At 31.3% G+C, this 23,800-nt stretch overlaps 1 protein-coding gene across 1 annotated transcript; it reads right to left on the reverse strand.

The window, feature by feature from the left end:
- Nucleotides 1-11,020: 11,020 nt before the first annotated feature.
- LOC134715709 (ubiquitin-conjugating enzyme E2 Q2-like) lies at nucleotides 11,021-22,686 on the reverse strand. Its single transcript, XM_063578068.1, has 12 exons — nucleotides 22,360-22,686; nucleotides 21,082-21,186; nucleotides 20,319-20,420; nucleotides 19,953-20,032; nucleotides 18,645-18,741; nucleotides 17,476-17,560; nucleotides 16,914-16,974; nucleotides 16,496-16,586; nucleotides 15,985-16,092; nucleotides 14,051-14,146; nucleotides 13,813-13,879; nucleotides 11,021-13,198 (listed from the first exon to the last, which is right to left on the reverse strand). The coding sequence occupies exons 1-12, from the start codon at nucleotides 22,522-22,524 to the stop codon at nucleotides 13,167-13,169; spliced, it is 1,089 nt and encodes a 362-aa protein (XP_063434138.1). The 5' UTR covers nucleotides 22,525-22,686; the 3' UTR covers nucleotides 11,021-13,166.
- Between the last annotated feature and the right edge of the window lie 1,114 nt (nucleotides 22,687-23,800).

Consider the following 23,800-nt stretch of genomic DNA (forward strand, 5'->3'; position numbering starts at 1 on the left):
TTTTTTTCTTACATAATATACAATAGGTTAACTGTATTTGGTGTATAGACATATTTTATGATGTACATGTCAGTCTCACAAGTTTTATTTGACCTTGACCTCATTTTCAGGTTCATTGCTCAGTGTTACATTTTTGTGTTTTGGTCTATTTTTCTTTTACTATAAGCAAAGGGTCAACTATGTTTGTTGTATTGAAGGATTGTTATGTGTACATGTCTGTCTAGCAGGTGTTGTGTGTCCTTGTCTCTTGTATTTTTAACAGGTTATTGCGGATGGGTGGTCAGCAGCCAAATGTGGTCTGTGCATTTATTCATCAACCATTCAACCAAAGCTTTCAAGATTTCAATATGTTGTTACTGACAACAAATTGGAGGTCCAGTTCAATAATGACAATTTTGACTTTTATCGTTTTAGTTCTTGAAAGATTTATAAAAATGGTGTTTCCAGTCCTGTCCTTGCATTTAGTCATGAACTGTTCAGCCAAAGCTTTTAAAATTTTATCATGATGTTCCTGATGACAAAATGGAGGTCAAGTTCAATAAGGATGATTTTGATTTTTACCCTTCAGGAGTTATATGGTTTTTGAAAGATTGAAAAATGTTGTTTCCAGTCGTGTCCATGTATTTACTCATGAATCGTTCAACCTAAGCTTTTCAAATTTAAATATGTTGTTACTGATGACAAAATTGAGGTAAAGCTTAATGATGGCGATTTCCACTTTTTTTGTTCAGGAATTATGGTTCTTGAAAGATTGAAAAATTGTGTTTCCAGTCATGTTGCATTTACCCATAAACCATTCAACCAAAGCTTTTCAAATTTGAGTATATTGTTACTGATGACAAAATAGAGGTCAAATTTGATATTGATGATTTACACTTTCACCATTCAGCAGTTGGGGTTCCTGTGATATTGAAAAATAAATAAATGTAAATAAATCCAGTTTGCTGTCGCTCAGACAGCTTCTTGTACTTTATAAAAGGAGTTTTACAGGGACATAACTCAGGAATGGTATAAGTTAAGCTACCTTTGAAATTCATACTGATCTGAGTTTTGTTGTTTTAAGCATTTATATAAGTTTTTAAAAATTGATTGAGACAAACTAAAGTATGAAAACGGAATCTTAAAATGCATGATCCCTGCCTAATACCTTTATAGTTAAAATATATGGAACGCCACGACTGCCTTATGTTAATAATCAGCATTATACGCAGTGTTCACAGCATTATATGAAGTGATCACAGCATTATATGTAGTGCTCACAACATTATATGAAGTGATCACAGCATTATATGCAGTGCTCACAGCATTATATGCAGCGTTCACAACATTATATGAAGTGCTCACAACATTATATTAAGTGCTCACAACATTATATTAAGTGTTCACAACATTATACGTTTTTTGTTGTATGATGAGATTGATGTATGATGAGATTTATGAATGATGAGATCATTCGGTAAACTTCGTTTTTTAGCGGAAATTACCGAATCCATAATTGGTAAATTACGGTAATGCCCAGCAAACAAATTTAAAAAGTTATTAAAATCATGTTTTCATAAGGTATAGCATACAATATTTAAAACTGATTGAAATAAGTAAGGAAAAGATGAAACTGAGAGGTGAATGATTGAAGTAGTTCTGTTCGTCGTAAGAAATACGAATGGCAAAATGTAAGTTAAATAATAAAAAGTTTATTTAATGAAATATCGTAGGAAAATTTGTATGATATATTCTCGAGTTCATTTCCTACTGAAGAAATTTAGCAAGGTGCCACTTTATAGTCCGTACTCAGTTTTAAAAAGCTTAATTACCTTTTAAATAAAACAGTCAGCTTTCTATAACACATAAGTGCCATATTACGCTAGCTGATATATGTCATGATAGAGTCATTTTTGGCATCGATTTTCAGAATTTGGCATTTTTACATGAATAAGTATCTAACAGATATGGAAAATGCAGTTTAAAGCATTTCACTGTAGGTGTTGAACATAACTTTACATCAATTATTCCATTTTTTTACACGCTTTTTAGCACGGCAAGTACTAAGATTGTCTTCTAAATATGATCAGCAGTCTTATATAGAAATTTAAACTTTCATAGAAAAATTTACCCTTTCAAGACCCTGTTTAACATTTTCATTTAAAGTTATCATCTCTTATGAAAGTTGAGTTTGTGGGGATGAATAAAACGTTTACTACGTTTGTTCGTCAGTTTGCACGGTACATACATGTATATATATAAAAGTGGTATGCTTGCCAATGAAACAACTTTCCACAAGAGACAAAATGACATCACAGAAATTTTAAACAGCTAAACGGCCACAGTACGACCTTCAACAATGAGGAAAGCCCATACCGGATATTCAGCTATAGAAGGCCAGAAATGATAAACGAAAAATATTCCTAATTTATGTACAAACAAACGATCGAAAAACTAACATGTATATAACACATTAATTAACAAACGACAACCACTGAAATAAAGGCTCCTCCTGACTTGGGACGGCCACATATATGCAAAATGTGGCTGGTTATAACATGTTAGCGGGATGTTGGTATCCTCCCTCTAACCTGGGACAGTGGCGTAACAGAACAACATAAGAACGAACTATGAAAATCAGTTGTAAAAGGCTTATTAGTTTTCTCGTTTGAATTGTTGTACATGGTCGTATCGGGGCCTTTTATAGCTGACTATGCGGTATGGGCTTTGCTCATTGTTGAAGGCCGTACAGTGACCTATAGTTGTTAATGTTTGTGTCATTTTGGTATTTTGTGGATAGTTGTCTCATTGGCAATCATACCACATCTTCTTTTTTTATATTAACTCATTAGATGGGTACAAATATAAATACATATGATCTAACAAGAAAATAGAGTGAACGTGCATGTTGGCGGGTACTTGTATATCCCAACAATAAAAAGACACTATAAGTACTGATCTGAGAGTATATATAACTAATATAGTACCATGCTGTTGATTAAAAATAACATCACTCCAGACCCTTTTGTTTTCCACATAATTAATATTGCCAATAATTAAGAAGTTCCGGGTCGAATCGATACCAATAATATATTCACCTGTTAACTGTTAACTATTACATTATCTGTACGTTCCGCATCTGACAGGATCTGAAATTCGGCAGTTTGTTTATTTCAAAAAATATTTGTGTATTGAAAAATTTGTGTAAATTAATTAGAATTATCAATATAGAAGTATGTTCTCCAGGTTGATCAACAATCTGTCATTATTGTTGCTCGTTTTTGTGCAAACTTGTCATGCGCAAAATCAGTATGTTTTTGTATGTAAAAATATCTTTCTTTGTACCATTTACTTGGTTTTATAAGAAATAAAGAATCTTGAATCTTGACAGGAGTACCACGAAACGCTGTATTTAAGATTTTGCTATATACACGGGTCGTAATCACAGGGTTGAAACTTCTTAATTCAATCATTGTCACATTGTTCCCGATTGTAGTACTTTAATCAGTATGACTTTCTAAGATGACAATACGAATAATAAAAATCTGGACTTAAAATAAGGCGTATAGGTACAGCATGTACAGTTTTCAATTTGTTAGACGTAAAACAGCGAATCAAAGATTCAATTTTATTCATAACTCATAAAGGACAAAACTGTTGATTAAAAAATACTCCTTTCCAGAGACTTTTGTTTTCCAAACAAAATCAATAATACCAATATTAAATTGACAAGTTCCAGGTCGACGGGTTCAAACAGAAAGATGTTAAAAGCAGAGAAAACTTCATCTTATAATCGGCATGACTTTATCAGATGACAATACCAATACTAAAATAAGGCTTACACATAGTTATATTCTTTAATTCAGTCACAGACCCGCGATATCACGGATGTGTTCTAGTAAATATATATACATATTAAGTTGTGAATATGGTGAAACTAATCCTCAAAATAAGTTTAAAATGCCCTGGTGTGGAATAAACTTGGGTTAAATTGATCATACTTCTTAATTTACTTATTTCAATCCGTTTTAAATATTGTATACTGCCTTAATGATCACATATATAATAATAACTGTTTAAATTTGTTTGCTGGGCATTAATTTACCGTAATTTACCAATTATGGATTCGGTAATTTCCGCTAAAAAACGAAGTTTACCGAATGATCTCATCATTCATAAATCTCATCATACATAAATCTCATCATACAACAAAAAACGTATAATGTTGTGAACACTTAATATAATGTTGTGAGCACTTAATATAATGCTGTGAGCACTTAATATAATGTTGTGAGCACTTCATATAATGTTGTGAACACTGCATATAATGCTGTGAGCACTGCATATAATGCTGTGATCACTTCATATAATGTTGTGAGCACTACATATAATGCTGTGATCACTTCATATAATACTGTGAACACTGCGTATAATGCTGATTATTAACATAAGGCAGTCGTGGCGTTCCATAAAAATATGTGCAAAGTGGAAGAGATGTTAACTATATTCTTTTATGATTTTAAAGATATGACCTTGTATATCATACTATTTCATACCCCTACTTGTAAACAATTGGGGTTAACTTGCATTCACAACGTCTTTCTTAAGTGTCCAACAATTATTTCTGTAACACATTGCTCAGGTACCACTTCACAATATGACTTCATTTTTAGTCATCAGTTTAAAATGGATGAGTTGTAACATGTAAGGTCTGTCAGACACCTTCCTGTGTGACAATCATTGAATTCATGTATTTCATATTGAATAAACTCATCATAGATACCAGGACTAAATTTTGTATATACGCCAGACATGCGTTTTGTCTAAAAAAAGACTCATCAGTGACGCTCGAATCAAAAAAAGGTAAAAAGGTCAAATAAATAAACTTTATACTTTTCATCACACATCCCTGCAGTTCATGTACTACATTGTATAAAAAAGAAAAATGTTCATCACCAGTTTGACAGTAAAAGAGGTTAAACCTGTTAGATCTTTTCTGATATGGAAGACACCTAATCTTTTTTGGCAATCCCTTGAATATTGCTACATGTTGAATGAAGTTAAAAGATTTTAACAATTTTCTCATGAAGTATTTGAACAGTAGTAAACAGTTTGGCAGGGATTAGTTGTGAAGTGCAAGGTTATTTCAATCATACTTAGAATTATGATTGGGGCATGCTTATGACAATTTTTTTTGCTGTTCCCTACATTAAGTCACTGAAGTGCTACCCTTGCCCATCCTTCCAATTTTTGTTTCAGCACTCTATCTTAAGTTTAACTAAACTAAATTTTAAGACACTCATACGCAATGCTAAATATCTGAATCACAGACAAATATAAAATTTGAGTTTATAACTTGGGAAAATTGTCAATCTGTTCATTTACACAGTCTTACACTACCAATAATTTACCCACACTTTTTTGGTACATTTCTACCCTCGTGCATATCAGTACTGTAAGGAAAGACTGAAAACTTATAATGTTATACTTTCAATGAAATCAGTACTGATTTTGTCAGTACTGTTTCAGTACTGATTTTGACAGTACTGTTTTAGTACTGATTTTGACAGTACTGTTTTAGTACTGATTTTGACAGTACTGTTTCAGTACTGATTTTGTCAGTACTGTTTCAGTACTGATTTTGACAGTACTGTTTTAGTACTGATTTTGACAGTACTGTTTCAGTACTGATTTTGTCAGTACTGTTTCAGTACTGATGTTGACAGTACTGTTTCAGTACTGATTTTGACAGTACTGATTTCGTCAGTAATGATTCAGTACTGATTTCGTAAGTAGTGTTTCGTTACTAATTTCTTCAGTACTGTTTCATTATAACACTTTTTAAATCAGACTGTATCTGTATAGTGATGCCTAGTTGTTTTGTATATTTGGAGTTGGTTAATTGTTCTCTTTGACACTTACCCCATTTCCTGTCATTTTCTTTATCGTGATATGTTAATGTTTTCGTTATGTTTTTTTTTATTTCTCTGATTTTTGTTGTCCTGAAGTGGTTCAGCTTTAGATCCAGCTCTTCGACAGTTACTTTAGCTTTTTTTTATTAAATATTCTGGCTTTATGTCATATTTATTGTCAGAATTGCATCTTGTGTGGTCTACAAGGTTTTTGTTTATAATACTTATTAATACTTCTATTTGACAATACCATATTACATGTATTTAGAATCATATTCAAAACAGTGTGGTCCTGGCCATTGATTGGCGACCTAAATTATCCCATTGACTGGGACAGATTAGGTGAGCGTTTGTCTGTAACGACCATTGCTCACTTCTTACTTATTATAGAATTTAAACTGTGGGGTCACCAAAGGTTCTTAACGCCTTGAATAATAAAATAATTCGAAAAATTATTCAAGAATAACCTTTATGTTTTGATTTATATTATTGATATAAATCAACACATCGTATTATTCCGGATTCGTTTTTCGAATTGCTTTATTTAGGTGTTGAGAACCTTTGGTGACCCCACAGATTCAGTGTCTTTAAAAAGTACATAGTGAGCAGTGATTGTTACCGACAAACTTTCACCTAATCTGTCCCAGTCAATGGGATAATTTAGGTCGTCAATCAATGGCCAGGACCACACTGTTTTGAAAATGATTCTATATCTTGCTTGAGTCAAATCAGAACATATTGAACATTGGAACTCGATATTTTACTTTTGAGAAGATGGGTGGATGGATTGATGTTATGTGATCTAGTGGCAAGTTAAGTGCAGGAAGAGGACATGATACTCAGATATAAATACAATGTAATTAACATATTTTGTACAGAACTAGACCAATAATGCACTGAGCTCCTTTTTAACATGCTAGTTCACCACAAGGAGAGAATCTGCTATAAGACATGTCCCCCTACATGAACAGGTACCTTCAGACTGAACAGTGTATGTTTTTCTCCTTTTACTGTGAGCTGAGCGAATATTCAGAATACGACCACTTTTTTTAGTCTAGCTTCTCATAAATAAATTTCCAATCATATGCTCAATGTAAGATTTTTAATGGTTAAATACATTTATTGACAGATTATTTTTTTTTGTATACATTAATCATGCTGCAATTTCATTCACTTGTAATGAGTGTATTGTGAATAGTAACTTAAATACATGTATGCATAACACTTGTACTCTTTCCTATAAAACTGCAGAGCGTATTTTACGAAAAGAATATATGAAATTTAGTGCTACAATATTTAGGTATCCCGTTAACGGGGAGTTGAAAGGGTGAGAACTACATTACTCAGTATAGCATGTTCACATGAGGACTGATGACTTTCAGAAACTCTTGGTTTGTAGTTCCTCAGAAATCTCTGATTGATTTGAATCTTACAGACATACAAACAAAGGTACATTTTGTAAAATAAGCATAAAAATTTAAAGAAAGATTTCCAACAGATTGATTAATGTCTGACGGAGGTCATTTGGTATATCATTAACCTTTTTGATTTTTGAACATATATGGTTTGCTTTTCAAAATTAATTTTTATTGACTGAATAAAACAAGCTGAAGAACTCAAATTTTTGTTCTATCTTCTTATCAACTGCAATAACTTCCATCGAAATACAATAAACAGTAATCTTAAGAATGAACAGCATTAAAAAGTAAAAAAATGTGTTTTTCTCTCTCTCAATTTAATTGGTTTTTTTAATAACTGTTTCATAATTCTGCTTCAATGTTATTTTCCATTGCTCTTCCTATGCATGTGATATATATCTTTGCCAACTTGTTTCTGGAAAGGAAAAAGTGGATTATAACATTTATCATTTTGTTAAAGTCCAATAATAAGATTAAACATAGGTCAACCATGACATAATGTGAATCAGTGTACATGCATTGCTAAAGGTGGTACAGACCTTCTAAAATTCAAACTGACCACACGCACGATACACGCACGGTGAATGCACGATACACGCACGATACACGATACACGCACGATGAGCGATGAGCGTTACACGAAGGATTAACGCAAAATGAATGATGAATGATGAACGCACGATACACGCACAATGCACGATGAATGATAAATACACGATACACGCACTATGCACGATGAAGGATAAATACACGATACACGCACGTTGAATGATTCATTGACGAATGAACAAGGAACGCTTTTTACACGATTCTCAAAGCTATTATATTTAGAATAGTCATGATTTAAAATTGATATGCATTGTAATTAAAGGCAATACTTGTAGCTGTTTTGTCGATACCAGCATAATAGATAATATGTTATTTTGCCAGCTCAGATTCAAATAACTAAATTGAAGTCGGCTATTTTATAGGCACCGGAAATATTTCTGAACTTAGACAGAAGCTCCTAACAATCAAAACATAGTGTCTTGATTAAAGTTCAGCCTGAGAGTTCAAGTTTACGGCAAACGAAGGCGAGACATTGTGTTCCGCGAAACCCTAAACTAATTTTATTTCATACAGGAAAAAATCTAAATCTTATTTTTATGCATCCAATGTCCGACGCATTATATCTATAGACAGTGACTGGTTCTAGAAATTATTTCAACTACATGTTTGATATAATTGATTGCAATAAATGAATGATCTATGTATTTTTATTTTCATGTTATATAATTTTTCACTTTGATGGGTTTATATGTATATATCTAAAAAATTAGTAAGCTGTTTTCGTATTCACTACAAGCATAGCAGAAAGTATTTGATTCTTGTATGTTAACATGCACTGCAAATTTTTGTACTTATGTACATATATACTTATCAACAGGACATATTAGTTTAATTTCACCAATAAATGAGTCCTAGTAGTTGAACATTATTTAGAACGTGTCGGTTTTTCCTTGATATTGCCGAAAATCAGAGATCCCACTGACACGAGCGACCTGACAAAAACAACTGATTAAACAATCAAAATTTCTTTTTTTATGTAAGTTACAAATGTTCCTTATATTATCCATTGTTATCAGAATCGTATTTTATATGTTAATTTAGAGCAAAAGATATTATTTTGTCAGAAAATTTGATTCGTACAAATTAATTAGAACTAGTTAAGAAAACTTAATATGCATGAAACTTTTGCCACTGGACGTTTAAACAACCACTGAATAATCAATTAATCAAATTTTTCTCTCAGTAAAAATGAATTAAACAATATAACTGACACAGTTGGTGTCTGTTGTTTGTTTGTACAGTTAACATACTGAATTTGTTTTTATCTCTTATATACAATTTCAAGTACTAGTATGTCAGAAAATTCATACATATTTCCAAACATCCTTACACTCAGTCAAATTTCTAAGATGTAAGATTCTCGGGATTTTACCTAAAACTCTTTGGGAAAGTGCAATTTTTAATTTACTGAATTTACCCCTACAAGTAAGCTTTCTGTATAACACTGAAGTTATATGCTCTTCTGATTGGCAGATAATGTTTGTCATAAATATTTTGTGGTAGATGGATCAAAACTAGAGTTGAAAAAAAAGTTTTTAACGTTAATTATACAAGGTTTATATTATACAGGGAGAAAAATGAAAGAAAAAAAATGGAACAATGTTTGATTTACCTACTTGAAAACTGGCCTTGAAGTAATTAAACTTTCGAGTCAGTTATTTACGCAAACTCCAAAATCAACATATCAACCAATCAAAATGCTGGATTTCAATTTTCGACCACGATTTTTTTTCTCCGGGCACTGAGAAAATTTTGTATGACTTCAGGGCCTGATCTTATACGATTTGGAGAAGAATTTAATGTTGCAGCCTTTTATAGCAGACTATAGGATAAGGGTTTTTCTCATTGTTAAAGATCAATTGCTTACGTCGACTTCATTTGAACCTTAGTGGTGAGTTGTCTCATTTGCAATCATACCACATTATTCTTATTTAAATATGTTTCACACTACACAGACATGTATTAATGCATATCTTATATTAATCTCTACTTAATCAAGGATTTTCAATGTTTCATTTATATTAGCCCCATATCTTTAATTCATATTCTAGTACTGTGGATTCATTTATTTTTGTGGGTACCAATTTTCATATCCAGAAATTAACGCCACTTTGCTTATTCGAATATTATACTTAAGAAATCGGATGCGGGTCATGGAAATTACATTAAAATGATAGGGAATTTTGAAAAAATGTCTGTTTTAATTCTAATTTGAGTGATAGACAGGTTGCGGGGGCAGAAAATGAATATACACAACAATATACATCATTTAAACGAAACATAATGACTGTTGTTGAAAAAATTCAGGTATCTGAACTATTCTAAAAATCGAAGCGAGAGGCTTTTAACAGTGCAGTGTAAAATACAGGCTTAAATGGCTGAAACGTCAAATTTGCAAACTTTATGTTGAAAATTGGCTTACAAGGTCATTACAAATACAGGTTGCCGGGGTGAAATTTGAAACTTGAATTTCCAAAGAATAAACAAGTCCAAACCTTGTATGTGTAGTCGTTGAACTCTAGGTTCCCACGTTAAATTAAAATGTCACTATTTCAAGAAGAATAAACTCACGAAAGCACGAAAAATTCACTAAATTCGCATTCATTGTTTTGATTTTGACCGTCTAACAACTTTACGGAAATATCAAAGTGATTGTAAGTAAGGACTCTGTGACGGGCAACTTATAATATCCGTGTTTTAAAGATTTTAATGATTTCAAGCCTATCAAGCCAGTCCAGTTCAAACTAATATCAAGTGGTACAATTCTCATTTACATATTATGAATATTAATTAGCAAAACCACTACTCATTTCTGGCTTATGTCGTGGATGAAGGCAAAATGACATGTTCGTGGATATTTAATTTCGTAGTTTTGCAATAGTCTGCATACACACCTATATAAAATCTGTCATTTGTTGCACATTTAATTTAGTGGTTCACCTGTACCCACGAAAATTGATATCCAACGAAAAATAATAAATCCACAGTAATATCTGGCTTTATGCAGAAGAAAAGATCAATAATGTGAGGACCAGAATTAAGATGACATAAAATTCTTATGAATACAAGAAGTATTTGTGGATTGACAAGATAACTCAAAAATATGTTTTATACAGAAATATTTTATTTTCTATTTCATATGAAATAATGATTGTGCTTTACAGCATCATATATAACGTCCATCATTTATCCTGATATATAGTCTGTGTTTCACAATACTTATATAACATAGCATTTTTACCCAGACCATGTCTTTAGACAGAACATCTATGCAGTTTTAATAATTTCTTCAACCTGATTTAATTTATAGTTATTTGAAAGATCTTAACAGCTTACAGTAAAATAAATTTATCAAAAAACTTTACTCATTTATACTGAAAGAGACGATCAAATTTCACTGCTATTTATATTTCATCACACGCAAAAAGATAACCTCAGCATTATGTCTGCTTGGCACATATTTTAAACAAATTTAGAAATACGGGAGGTGTTGATGTGTAAAACATGTGTTCACCATCACTTAAGAAATCAGATAGGATCATTTAAAACAATAATCTTTTATTTCAAGTTGAATAGCTCTCATAACATGTGAGAGCCTTAAGACTAAAATTCTAAATACATGCTTGTTTAATTTAATGTTATTTCTTTACTAATATAATATCTTTTGTTAGATCTTATCTGTTCTAACCTTTGCTTTTATTAAGATCAGATAAGTGCTAAAACTAAAAGTTCAAGTCTCTACCTACTGACCTTACTTTAATATTTTAGTTTATATCAAATAGTTTCTAAGAGAATGTTGGTTTATTAAAAGTTTTTAAGGAAAGTAATCTTACTAATGATTGAAGATACATATCATTTATTAGTGTATTGTGCAAAGTTTCGTGTTTAAACTGAAGAGAATTAGAAGAAACACACATAACACATCCCTGATGCAAAAAAAAACAAGTTTAAATTGATTATTGCTGCTTAACAAAACTAAAGCATATCTACCTACATTAAATAAACAAACCACTAATTACCTACAGATGATAATACTAAACCCTTAACAGAAACGGAATTTTCACATATGGATGGATATGCCAACCTATTAGTAAATATGATACAAAATGTTTCAAAACAAAGCATAAAAATAAAACGGAATATGTCATATCAATAAATTACATGTGTCAGCTACTCGAAAAACTACTGTCTCAAAATGTGTCGTTATTCAATAAAAAATATTCTGAATTGCATGTTCATTCCTGAATGCAAATATTTGAAAATTTTTCCAAGTAAAATTTAGGTCCACATTTTAATAATTTGATGGAGAAAAAAAATACTGACAATTAAGAAGATGGTTATAAAGGCATGAGCAATTGCAATATCTGGTTTTGTATTTACAAAACAATTAGAAGTTACTGATGGAAAATGAGGTCATTTACATACTGTTTAACAGTAGCAAAAAATTATTTAACAAATGTGATTATATCTTGATGAAAACATCTAAACTGACATACAATCAAACAAAACAAAAATATGTTACAAGTCTTTAATAAGTTTCAGTAATTCAAATGATTCAATAATCAAGGCTGTGTTATGTAAAATTTATCTAGTTATTGTAAATGTTTACACAAAGCAAGGGTTTTTAACAAATGGAGGCCTCATGTATATGTCCCATACATGACAGTATTATAAGAACATATGGAACTATGTCACTCCTATAGCACCTACCAAAATTAACCAGATACCAAAGTTACACATCCATTCTAATCCTGTACAAATCTTTCTCTCTTTTTCTCTCTCTCTCTATCACAATAAAACTTTGATACCTCCAACAAAATATTATTCTTCTAAATCAAATCTTAAATTAGCTACGACAAAATATGAGGTAAATCTCTGTTAGAATCCAATTTGTGTACTAAGCTGAATTGAATATCAATATTCATAAGAAACATATCTTTATAATAGATGATCTATGTCTGCTTTTAGTTCATATAGAAATATCACAGAAGTTCTCATTTCATTACATTATAACACTATTTGTACTTCCGAATATTTTTTTTAACATACAAATCTAATTTTCATTTATGATAAAATAGAAAGCAATTGTCCATCTATTTTCAATATCATTCAAGCTTCCAACCAACATGGATAATGATTTAATCTGCTCATGATCTTGTGAATGTTTTAAGTCTGTATCTTTCTACTCATCTCATGCAAGCTATAACAATGACTATCAATAAACTGAGAAAAAGTATGATATAGTGTGCTATCCATCTTCTTTTGGAGGCGTAAACCAGCCTAAAATAATAAAAATTCAAATACTCATATTAGTACATATATTAGAAATGTTTTTACCAACTTGTATATGTAATTATGAATGTTATGATAAGCACATGTATTTGTTTGGACATTTAACATATGGCTAAATTTAACTCAGTAATTGGAATATTTCACACAAGTTAACATAATCAGTTAGAATGGTTACAGTAAATCAATGTATTCTCATTATATGTTATTTAACAATTCCTTTCAAACAGTCCAGTCTGCTTTGATATGGCCGGAAACATTCAGAAGAAAGTCTACCTTGCAGGACGACTGGCCCCCTGGTAAAAGTAGTGATGGTACAAATGATTCATCTTCTGATAAAGATTTTAAACATGACACATTAATTTTATATCACCTTGAAATGGATGATGATCTTGAATTCAAGTTGATACATGAACAAGACATTATGTTGAAGAAGTTTCCATCAAGGTTAAAAATGAAGGAACGAACATTACAAATAACAAAAGATAAAAAGAAGTAAAACTGCCAACATGAACAAGTTTTTTACTTCCATGCTCCTTTACTATCGTATGTATTACATAAATTGTAATTTGGTTAATTGGATTGGTTTTTAAAAAATATCTTACCATTTTTTTCATGTATCTGAACTAAAGATTTGAAAGACTGTTGGGCTCTTGCAAGACTGTATTGGTTCTGAAAGAAAAGGAAAAGATATTAAAATGTCTATTCACTAACTCTTATAGTATTCTATTGTTCTTTTTGCATTACTGTTTCATTCAGATGAGTTGGTGTTATAAAGTTTTCTCTTGATCATGTTAATCTACTGTATAAACATTTTTCATATAACAAAATTAACATTCTAACCTTGGGTGCTCCAAACTGAATTCGAGCTTTCCCTTTGACAAGTGTGGCGGATATCTGTAGGATTACAGATTCCATATTATAGGCACTACTCCAACCCTGTAATAAAGATTTCATAATTATGAATCATCGGTGTACAAATAATGCAAAATTAATCAATTTTACTTTAAGTGGATAAAAAACACAAACATAATATTGCCTTTTGCTTTTCTGATATTGAAGGCCTAGCAAATGGCTGGCAAATAGTGGGAAAATCTTTCAAAATGCATTTTTTTTCTCCAATTAATTGTAAATTCAGAAATTATTGTTACATTTTTATTATTGCAAACTAGGTGATACATGTTATAGAATTTTAACTCAAGATTGAGAAATCCAACCCATACATTTTTCTTCTCAATATAGTTGAACATTTTTTTTTATTTGATTAGGAATCTAAATCTTATTGATGAAATGCATTCTTTTATTTTTTAATGTGTCTGAAAATCCGCAGAAAAGTGTTTTATTGGTAGTGTAAGTGTCTATGTAACATATACAGTTTGTATATATATAGATTTATACATATTGCTCTACACAGAGGACATTAATTGATGTTTAACACCACTTACAACTATTGTGCTATTTGTGGCTGTTGATTTTCCAATTGGTAGTAGAAGCCCAATGCTCTTACAAAATCACAACATTGGGTAGGAAAACTGACAATCATTTTCAATTAAAATATATTTGAAGTGTGCCAGCCACATGCAGGACTCTACCAAAGATATAACCACCTTCTTATAATATCTCACAAAAAGTGGCTCACACGAAAAAATATCATACCTGTCTAGTGAGAAGCTCCATACATATTGCTCCACCACCAAGGACATAACCACCTTGTAAAACAGGTGTAACAACTCTTACAAAGGGTGGCTCATAGGGGAAATTATCATACCTGTCTAGTGAGAAGCTCCATACATATTGCTCCACCACCAATGACATAACCACCTTGTAAACAGGAGTAACAACTCTAACAAAGGGTGGCTCACAGGGGAAATTATCATACCTGTCTAGTGAGAAGCTCCATACATATTGATCCACCACCAAGGACATAACCACCTTGTAAAACAGGAATAACAACTCTAACAAAGGGTGGCTCACAGGGCAAATCATTATACCTGTCTAGTGAGAAGCTCCATACATATTGCTCCACCACCAAGGACATAACCACCTTGTAAAACAGGAGTAACAACTTTTACAAAGGGTGGCTCACAGGGGAAATTATCATACCTGTCTAAGTGAGAAGCTCCATACATATTGCTCCCCCACCAAGGACATAACCACCGTGTAAAACAGGAGTAACAACTCTAACAAAGGATGGCTCACAGGGGAAATTATCATACCTGTCTAGTGAGAAGCTCCATACATATTGCTCCACCACCAAGGACATAACCACCTTGTAAAACAGGAGTAACAACTCTAACAAAGGGTGGCTCACAGGGGAAATTATCATACCTGTCTAGTGAGTAGCTGCATCCATATTGATCCACCACCAAGGACATAACCACCTTGTAAAACAGGAATAACAACTCTAACAAAGGGTGGCTCACAGGGCAAATCATTATACCTGTCTAGTGAGAAGCTCCATACATATTGCTCCACCACCAAGGACATAACCACCTTGTAAAACAGGAGTAACAACTTTTACAAAGGGTGGCTCACAGGGGAAATTATCATACCTGTCTAAGTGAGAAGCTCCATACATATTGCTCCACCACCAAGGACATAACCACCTTGTAAAACAGGAGTAACAACTTTTACAAAGGGTGGCTCACAGGGGAAATTATCATACCTGTCTAGTGAGAAGCTCCATACATATTGCTCCACCACCAAGGACATAACCACCTTGTAAAACAGGAGTAACAACTCTAACAAAGGGTGGCTCACAGGGGAAATTATCATACCTGTCTAGTGAGAAGCTCCATACATATTGCTCCACCACCAAGGACATAACCACCTTGTAAAACAGGTGTAACAACTCTAACAAAGGGTGGCTCACAGGGGAAATTATCCTAAAAAAAAGAAATAAAGATCAAACATAAATTATAATTTGAAGCTAAAGCAAATAATTATCAATGAATAAAATCTTAAATAAACATTCTTTTTCATACCATATTCTGTGATACTTGGTTAAAGCTTGTTGAGGTATAAGTTATAGAAAAAAATGTTTTTAAATGGATTCCATCTTTTTGTTTTGTGTTATGGTACCCACATCAAACATTCTGTACCAACTGTACGAGTCCATAAAAGATAATAATTTATGTCCATTTTTTGGGGTAAGTTTTGTAAAATATGAACTATCTCTAAATTAAATTTTTCATGCACAATAAAAATATACACTATACAGGTTTTTTACATATCTATGTATGTACTGAATTATTGGTCTGTAATCTGCTATTCCGTCTCAATACTTACTTTATATGTAAAGTTTAATAATATATGATCTCTTCCCATTTTTTCTTTATAACTTTCCAGATCTCCATGAAGTGTGCTATCAGGATCAACCCTGTTGGAAATACATAAAACTTTATGACAAATTCATAGATTTATCTATCAAAAATTGTTTTTTTCAATGGCTATTGTTTTCATCAATTTATAAAACTATCAAAACAAAATGTAAAATTAATAGAATGAACTATTTACAGAGCTACTTTTTTAAAAATCCTTTACAATTATGAAAAAAAACATGTGTGTTGACTTTTTAGAAGAGTCATAAAAAAATAATATGGTTACAATTTCCTTCCTTAATAAAATTGACGAATGAAAATAGATTTATGAACAGAAAAAAAATCCAAACAATAATATTATGTCAAATTATCAACATTTTACTTACTTTCTTAATTTGATACTCCATTCATAGAGGCTGTCGTTGACTAGATCTACGGAATAAATACCTGTTGGAAGAATTAAATTTTAATGTTTTAAATTCTTCAAATAAAAACTTTAAAAAAAAGGCAGCATACAACATGTTACAGTGATGCTGCAGACCAGATATAAAGTACTGGAAAAATATGTGATAGAATATTATTTCACAAATAATTTATGACAGTCATAGATTTGTTTTCATTTAACCACAGGTTGTACATTTGTATTTGTAATCTACCCTTCGCTAGATTGTTTAACCATGGGTTGGGTATAAATATTCAGTTATTTTATTCCAGTGAAAACAAGGTCATATTTTAAAATTACAATTTTCAATGTTTCCATTGCCATTAGTCATTTGCTCCCTTATAAACCAAATTGTTAGATTTGTTGGTGAGACGGTTGCTTAAGAAGGGGACTACTGTAGTTCACTTTTACAAAATGGACTCAATTCTGAATTGATGAAAATACCTTTCTAATAATTTTCAAAACATTGACATGTGTAGATCTTCTATTTTGCGTTGTTAAGTTACCTTTTTTATAACTATCAGACCTATATATATCTCTTAGTTCTTTCATAAGTCTATCTGTAGCTAAAACAGAACCACTCACTGATCCCTGAAAATAACAAAAAAACAACAACAACAACAAAAGAAGTTAATGGAACTAGAAAACTAACATGACCACAAAAGCTGTTAGCACATGTTTATGTGAAGCAAAAAGACTGATGAATTTAAAGTAAATGGTCATAGTTTGTAAATCTTCACAATTCTTACCACAGAAATTAATGAAGTGTTTTTGATTTACCTAATAAATGTATGTTTTGTTAAAATCCAAGCAGTATATGTATTTTGGTGGGCATTTGAAAAAAATGGTGAGCAAGCAATAATTTTCATGCAGAGAATTATTTCATAATAGCAATGATACCTTCAACAAAAGTTTTTAACACTATATTGACTCGAGGAAACAATTTGGTATGTATATTATTGAATGTATCAACTTTTACTTATAAACAACAGTTCAAAATTTCATTGGCCTCCTATCTATTCATGTACAGGATATTGCAGGCTTTGTGTTTATAACAATGTTTGACAGACTTTGTTACTATAGGGTTCTCTATCCTCAGTGTGTGTGCTGTTTCTGTTAACTCAGTTTTATCAGTGACTCACAACTTTATTCTTAAGATGATGAATGGAATCAAATTAATGGCAGTTTATTTTTTTCAAACAGTTGCAGACTTGGATCAACTAATTTTTTAACTTGTGGTGTGCATTTATGTTCCTAGCTTATAGTTCAGTATATTTTTGTATTTCTTGGTACAGAAATATTTGCTGGCTATAATTTTTTTTTTCTAGCAGCTAGGTGATGTTGAACTTCTTTATTGTTTAAGATTTATGTGACCTTAATCTGTTAATTACGGTATGTAATATTGTATAATGTAAACCAACTTATTTTCGCGGATACTTTATTTCGTGTTTTACGATTTCTAGTCCACTTCGCTGCAACTTAATATCGCTATTTTCTTATCTACTTGGTGTAGTTTGATCCAAGTTAAACATATTTGCGATGATTTATATTTGCGTTATATTTCTACTCATGAATGTTGTAAAAATAAATCGCTCGTGAAAATAAGTTGGTTTACAGTACTTTGTGATTTTCACATTTTCTTTTTTAAATAAACTTTGTTTAAACTGTTGATTACCTGTAAATAATCTTTTCGTTGATTCTGCTTTAACTTTTCTAGGATGACAATGTTCTCTGTATCTATACCATCTACATTTTCTTTAAATTTGCTCTCACTTCAGAAAATAAAACAATGACACTGTAAAGATGATCGATTGATGATGCTTGCTTGCTTAATGTGTTTAATGACTGGATATTCAAACATCAGAAATATACCATGATTGTTTACCAACAAATAAAAGGTATATTGTTATACCTTAGTAACAAAAACTTATTGTATGAATACTTAATGTCATAAGGGACGACATCAAAAGATCCATGTAGGATAAAAAATTAAATCAAATAGTTCTTTTTTATTCTTTGGGGGGATATGTCAACATTGCTGCCAGTTTTGTGAATCCAAAATCGATTTTACATATATCCATATAGGTAAACCAGTTTTTCCCAAGTTAAGTTGAGGAAGGGGGTCAGTGAAAAAACTATGTGAATTAAGTTTTTTATCCTACATTGAACTTTTGATGTCGTCCCCAACAACATGAATAACAATTATTAGATGTAAATGTGTTTTTTTTCTGTGAAACATTTGTATTCTTATTGGTCTTTATTCTTTTTCTAAGTGGATTGAACCAAAAATGAATATGTAGCTAGTGCAAGGCATATCACAAAGTAACCTAATCTGCTCACCTGGGACTTTATGGAATTTAAAGATAAATTATAATTTTTAAGATATTAGCCAAAACCCACAAAGCAAATTAAGCAACCACAATATGTAATCCATTGAAGATTTCTGTTCAATACATTTTTTTAGATCTTCTATTGCTGATAATTGTTGATGTTTTCAGTTTCTGTCTATCACATTTTTTAGATAAATGACTGTGCTAAAATCGGTAAAACTCTACCCTTGTGGATTACGAAAAAGAGCAGGCTAATGCAGCTACATGGCAGCACTCACACCCGCAAAGTGGAAAGACTAATATAAGTTGCAAAACTTGTTTCCAAATTCACTATAAATAAATATGTTTAACATGTTTAAACTAAACTAAGGGCAATAACTTTTATCAGTAGTCAACACACATCTGATAAAACAAACATAAAAAGTCTAATTACTCATACACAGTGTCGAGGATCTCATTCATTTGACCTATTTGTAAATCTTATAGTGTTGATCATTTTTGCTGTAAAAGTTTCGGTCTATCTGTTTAAATTAACATGTTATCAGGTAACAAAATCTTAATTAAAGAACAACATGACTAATTTGTAAATCTTTGTGTTGCTGATTAAGCAAGCTGTGTGTTCGTCTATCTAAGACTTTTGTAATTATTCTTACTGATGTGTGTCATCTTCCATGGCAAAATCAACATCGTCATCTTCATCAGAACTTTCATGTGGCTCAACACCCACAGGTTCCTGCAAAATACAATAAGATTGCTTATGTGTTTTATACATGTAAATTTACTTCATTTCCAGTTTTATATAAATAGAAAGAACTTTGTAAGAAATTCCATAAAGTAATTTTTCAACATTTAACATTTCAAAATACAGAACCCAAAAATATTTTATAAATAAAATGCCCCAAAAATTGTATTTTAATCTGCAAGATAATTTCCTTATTTCCGCATGTGCAGTACATGTTTAAAAGTTAATCTGTTACGATCTTCAAAAGACATATCATTGCTAAGTGATAACGACAAACCTTTTCTAGGACTGGTCCGCCAAGCATGCCAAGAGAATCGGGTAATGGAATATGATGGACTGTACATAGTTCCTGTATCAATATCTTTACCTGATTAATTATCTGAAATGATTGACATTATTAAACACCTGGCGACATAGAATTTTAATTTCATTATATTGGGAGTAATTTTGAGTAAATACTATGACTTTTGTCATACATGAAAAATGTAATTTTCTCTACAAGGTAAGAAAGTATAATCCTACGAAACTATAAAAAAAATAATTGCATACCTGTAATGATCTCAATTTAATTTTAGGGAAACAACAATCACAAATTTGATGGTATTATTTGCAAATAATATGTATATAACTGCTTAAGAATAATTTCCTCATGAAGTAAATTGTCCTCTTCACCATGTTGTTCACCTGACTGCAGTACCAGTTATTTTGACACATCATATTTTTTTTTTTAAAAACACAAAAAAATACTTTTCTGTTTTATCATTTTTCTTGTGTTATGCTGTTGATATATATATATATATATAACATAAGTATGTTTGTTGATGATTTAAAATATTTGTTTGATGTAATTAAGTTCTTGTGTATTGTAACTGAAACCATAAACTTTCTCAATAATAATCTGTTTACTTTTTTTTTACTAACAAGGATGTAATAAGATTCTCATGTTCTGAAATATAAGACTTTTTCAATAACCGATCTTGTTTAGATCTAATGGACCTTTGTAGTAATTGTCCTTATGTACTTAAAACCTTTATACTTACTCCATAATTATTTGATGTTGTTTCACTTATGCTTTCAATTGTTGAGCTGATATTCTGATCTTCATCTTCACTAAACCATATTGGAGGTGATTGTGGATAAGCCTCCTAAAACAATACTGCATATGAAATACATGTATACTATTACCAAAATATAACCGGAGATTCTGGTTACAGTAAAATTTGTCAGTTTTTCTACATTGTACAATTTGAGATTTTTGTGCTGTCAAGGTTTAAAATGACATGTGTTATCTAATACGTAATGGTAGACAAATTTGCATATAAGTGTAATTACGTCTACTCTGTCCTGTTATGAATTCGAAACTTAATATAATATTTGCCACTGGACAGAAAATACTTCTTTCAATTTGATCAACGGACCAAAATTAAACCACGTCCATTTGTTTATGGAAGTACTATCATATATCAGTTTCATAATCGTGACATATAAGAAAACTCCACTTCAGTTCAGTTCTTATACATGTATGACAGAAATAGATTCATCGATCGGAATTTTGAGAACTCTTGCATGCTATCAAACACTGGGGAATTCCCTCTGACGTGTTTCTAAATTTATAAAACCATTAAATATAAACATAAACTGCTAAATTCTGATTTTCCGTGTTGTTAAAAACATGCATACAAGTCAAGGGAAATATGAAGATTATGAGAAGAACAGTGTACATGTAGGATAGTTGTTTAAATTCTATCCTTTTGTTTTTAAACCATTCAAAGCAAGTCAATCTCAAGAATCTCAGATGTTTCTTGATAATTAGAATAAAACGGCAGACGTGAGGGCCCTCAGTCAATACACCTTATCGCTATTTGTCCGCCATTACTGGATATCACACAGGTTCCTGTAAAATTTTGACATCATAAAACAAAATATCTGACGCCACCATGGAAAAGTGATTGTTGTATGCATCAAAAGTTCAAGCTGCCTGGTCGGCTGGCCGATAAGGCTTATAGCGATAAGGTGTATGGTATAAGTCTACATATTGCTTAAAAGCAATTGGTAACCCAAAAATAAACCTCTATCAGTGTGATGATTGAAAAGGTTTGTGACTTACAACACATCACATTATCATGCCACTAGATATATATAATTATCTACAGTTATCAAAAATGGCATCATGAAATATTTTCTGACACTAAGGAAATGGAAACAAGGAAGTTATTGGTCAGCATCAAAATCAAAACAAAACATCCTTTGTTTACATTTTCATTATGACAAAAATCAATACATTTAAAGTTTACTTTATATTTTAAACAGTTGCGTACCGTTATATTAGCATTTATTCGATGTTTGCCTCCACTTTCATCAATAAATACAAAATTTATTTCGTCTACTGAAGCTGACAAAATTCTAAAAGATCTGTCACTTTCTTTGGGGAAGGCTCTTTCGAGAAGTTTTATGTCTTGTTTAAGTTTGGTTAGGCATGCCATTCTGAATGTCAAAGTGAAAGCACATCCCAATACATTTAAAAATTAAATCTTTTTGTTGAAATTATCGAACAGACAGTCTCAGCATGGTAAATGTGTAGAAAAAAGAAGTTTCGACTGTCAATCTATGGCGCAGGCTGAAGTGCGCATGTCCTTGGAATTTTAGCTAGGACAATGACGGAATAGAAGTGTAAAGAATCCGAGCTAAAGATTAAGATTTTATAAAGATCTAATTCATTTAAAAAAAAAGTTAATTTCTTAACGGTATATTTATTACATTCAGGTCAGACAGTGACACTGGAACATGCGGTTGCCTTTCCGACTATCTGTTAAATTAAGATTGATTATATACTCTTAGATTACTTGAGACTATCCAGAGATATATATGCACATGTTAGAGTGTATAGATGTCATAGATCTGTCTCTGGACTACGAAAACAAATTTTAATTTCAATTCTCCGCTTGTAATACTATAAAAAGAGGGAAAATAAGGTATCGGAAAAATTAAGAAATGTACTTTTAATTTATGTAGAGAAAAAATAATTACCCCCTTTTTTAAAATACTTTTAAAGTAATATGAGGCAGGCATAACCTGTAAATGGGGACGAAGTCTGTATGCATTATTTTTTGTTACTTTAATATTTGTTAAAAAAATAAAACGGAAATACCGTAACGTTTCCGATTTTGGTTCTGTTGTTAGGGATTTTAGTTGTGACGTTATTTAAATTATGACGTCATATGCAATGTAAACAAAGAAACGCTTTCATCAGGTAACGTTTTTTCATATCAAAGAATTATTTTAAAAAATGAAATTGGTATTGCGTTCCCTCCTTTTTATACTAGACTGATAAATATATATTTTACTCAAAGATTCATAACGAGACCGGAAAAAGGAAGTATATTGTAGATTTCTGCGCCGGTCCGGGATTTCAAAACATGACATAAAAAAAAGTTAACGATTTTGAGTTCATTAGTACAATGAAAAATTCGGGAAATTTTCCCGATTTTTTTATTTTTTTTGATTTTTCTACCGTAATTGGGGACTCCGTCCCCATAATATACCAGAGACATATAATGTATTATATGTCTCTGAATATACAATGTACTTTTTTTTTATTAGTATTGTTCCGACACCATTTTCCACTTATTGTTATGTAATCATGTTACAATAGACAATCGACAATGGGAGGGTCGTATCGGTCAAACACTACTGTTAAATAGAAAAGATAATTTAAGTTATATACTTTTTTTTAGTATTGTTCCGACACCATTTTCCATT

The sequence above is a fragment of the Mytilus trossulus genome, chromosome 4, assembly GCF_036588685.1.
Source record: "Mytilus trossulus isolate FHL-02 chromosome 4, PNRI_Mtr1.1.1.hap1, whole genome shotgun sequence".
Classification (NCBI taxonomy): Eukaryota; Metazoa; Mollusca; class Bivalvia; order Mytilida; family Mytilidae; genus Mytilus; species Mytilus trossulus.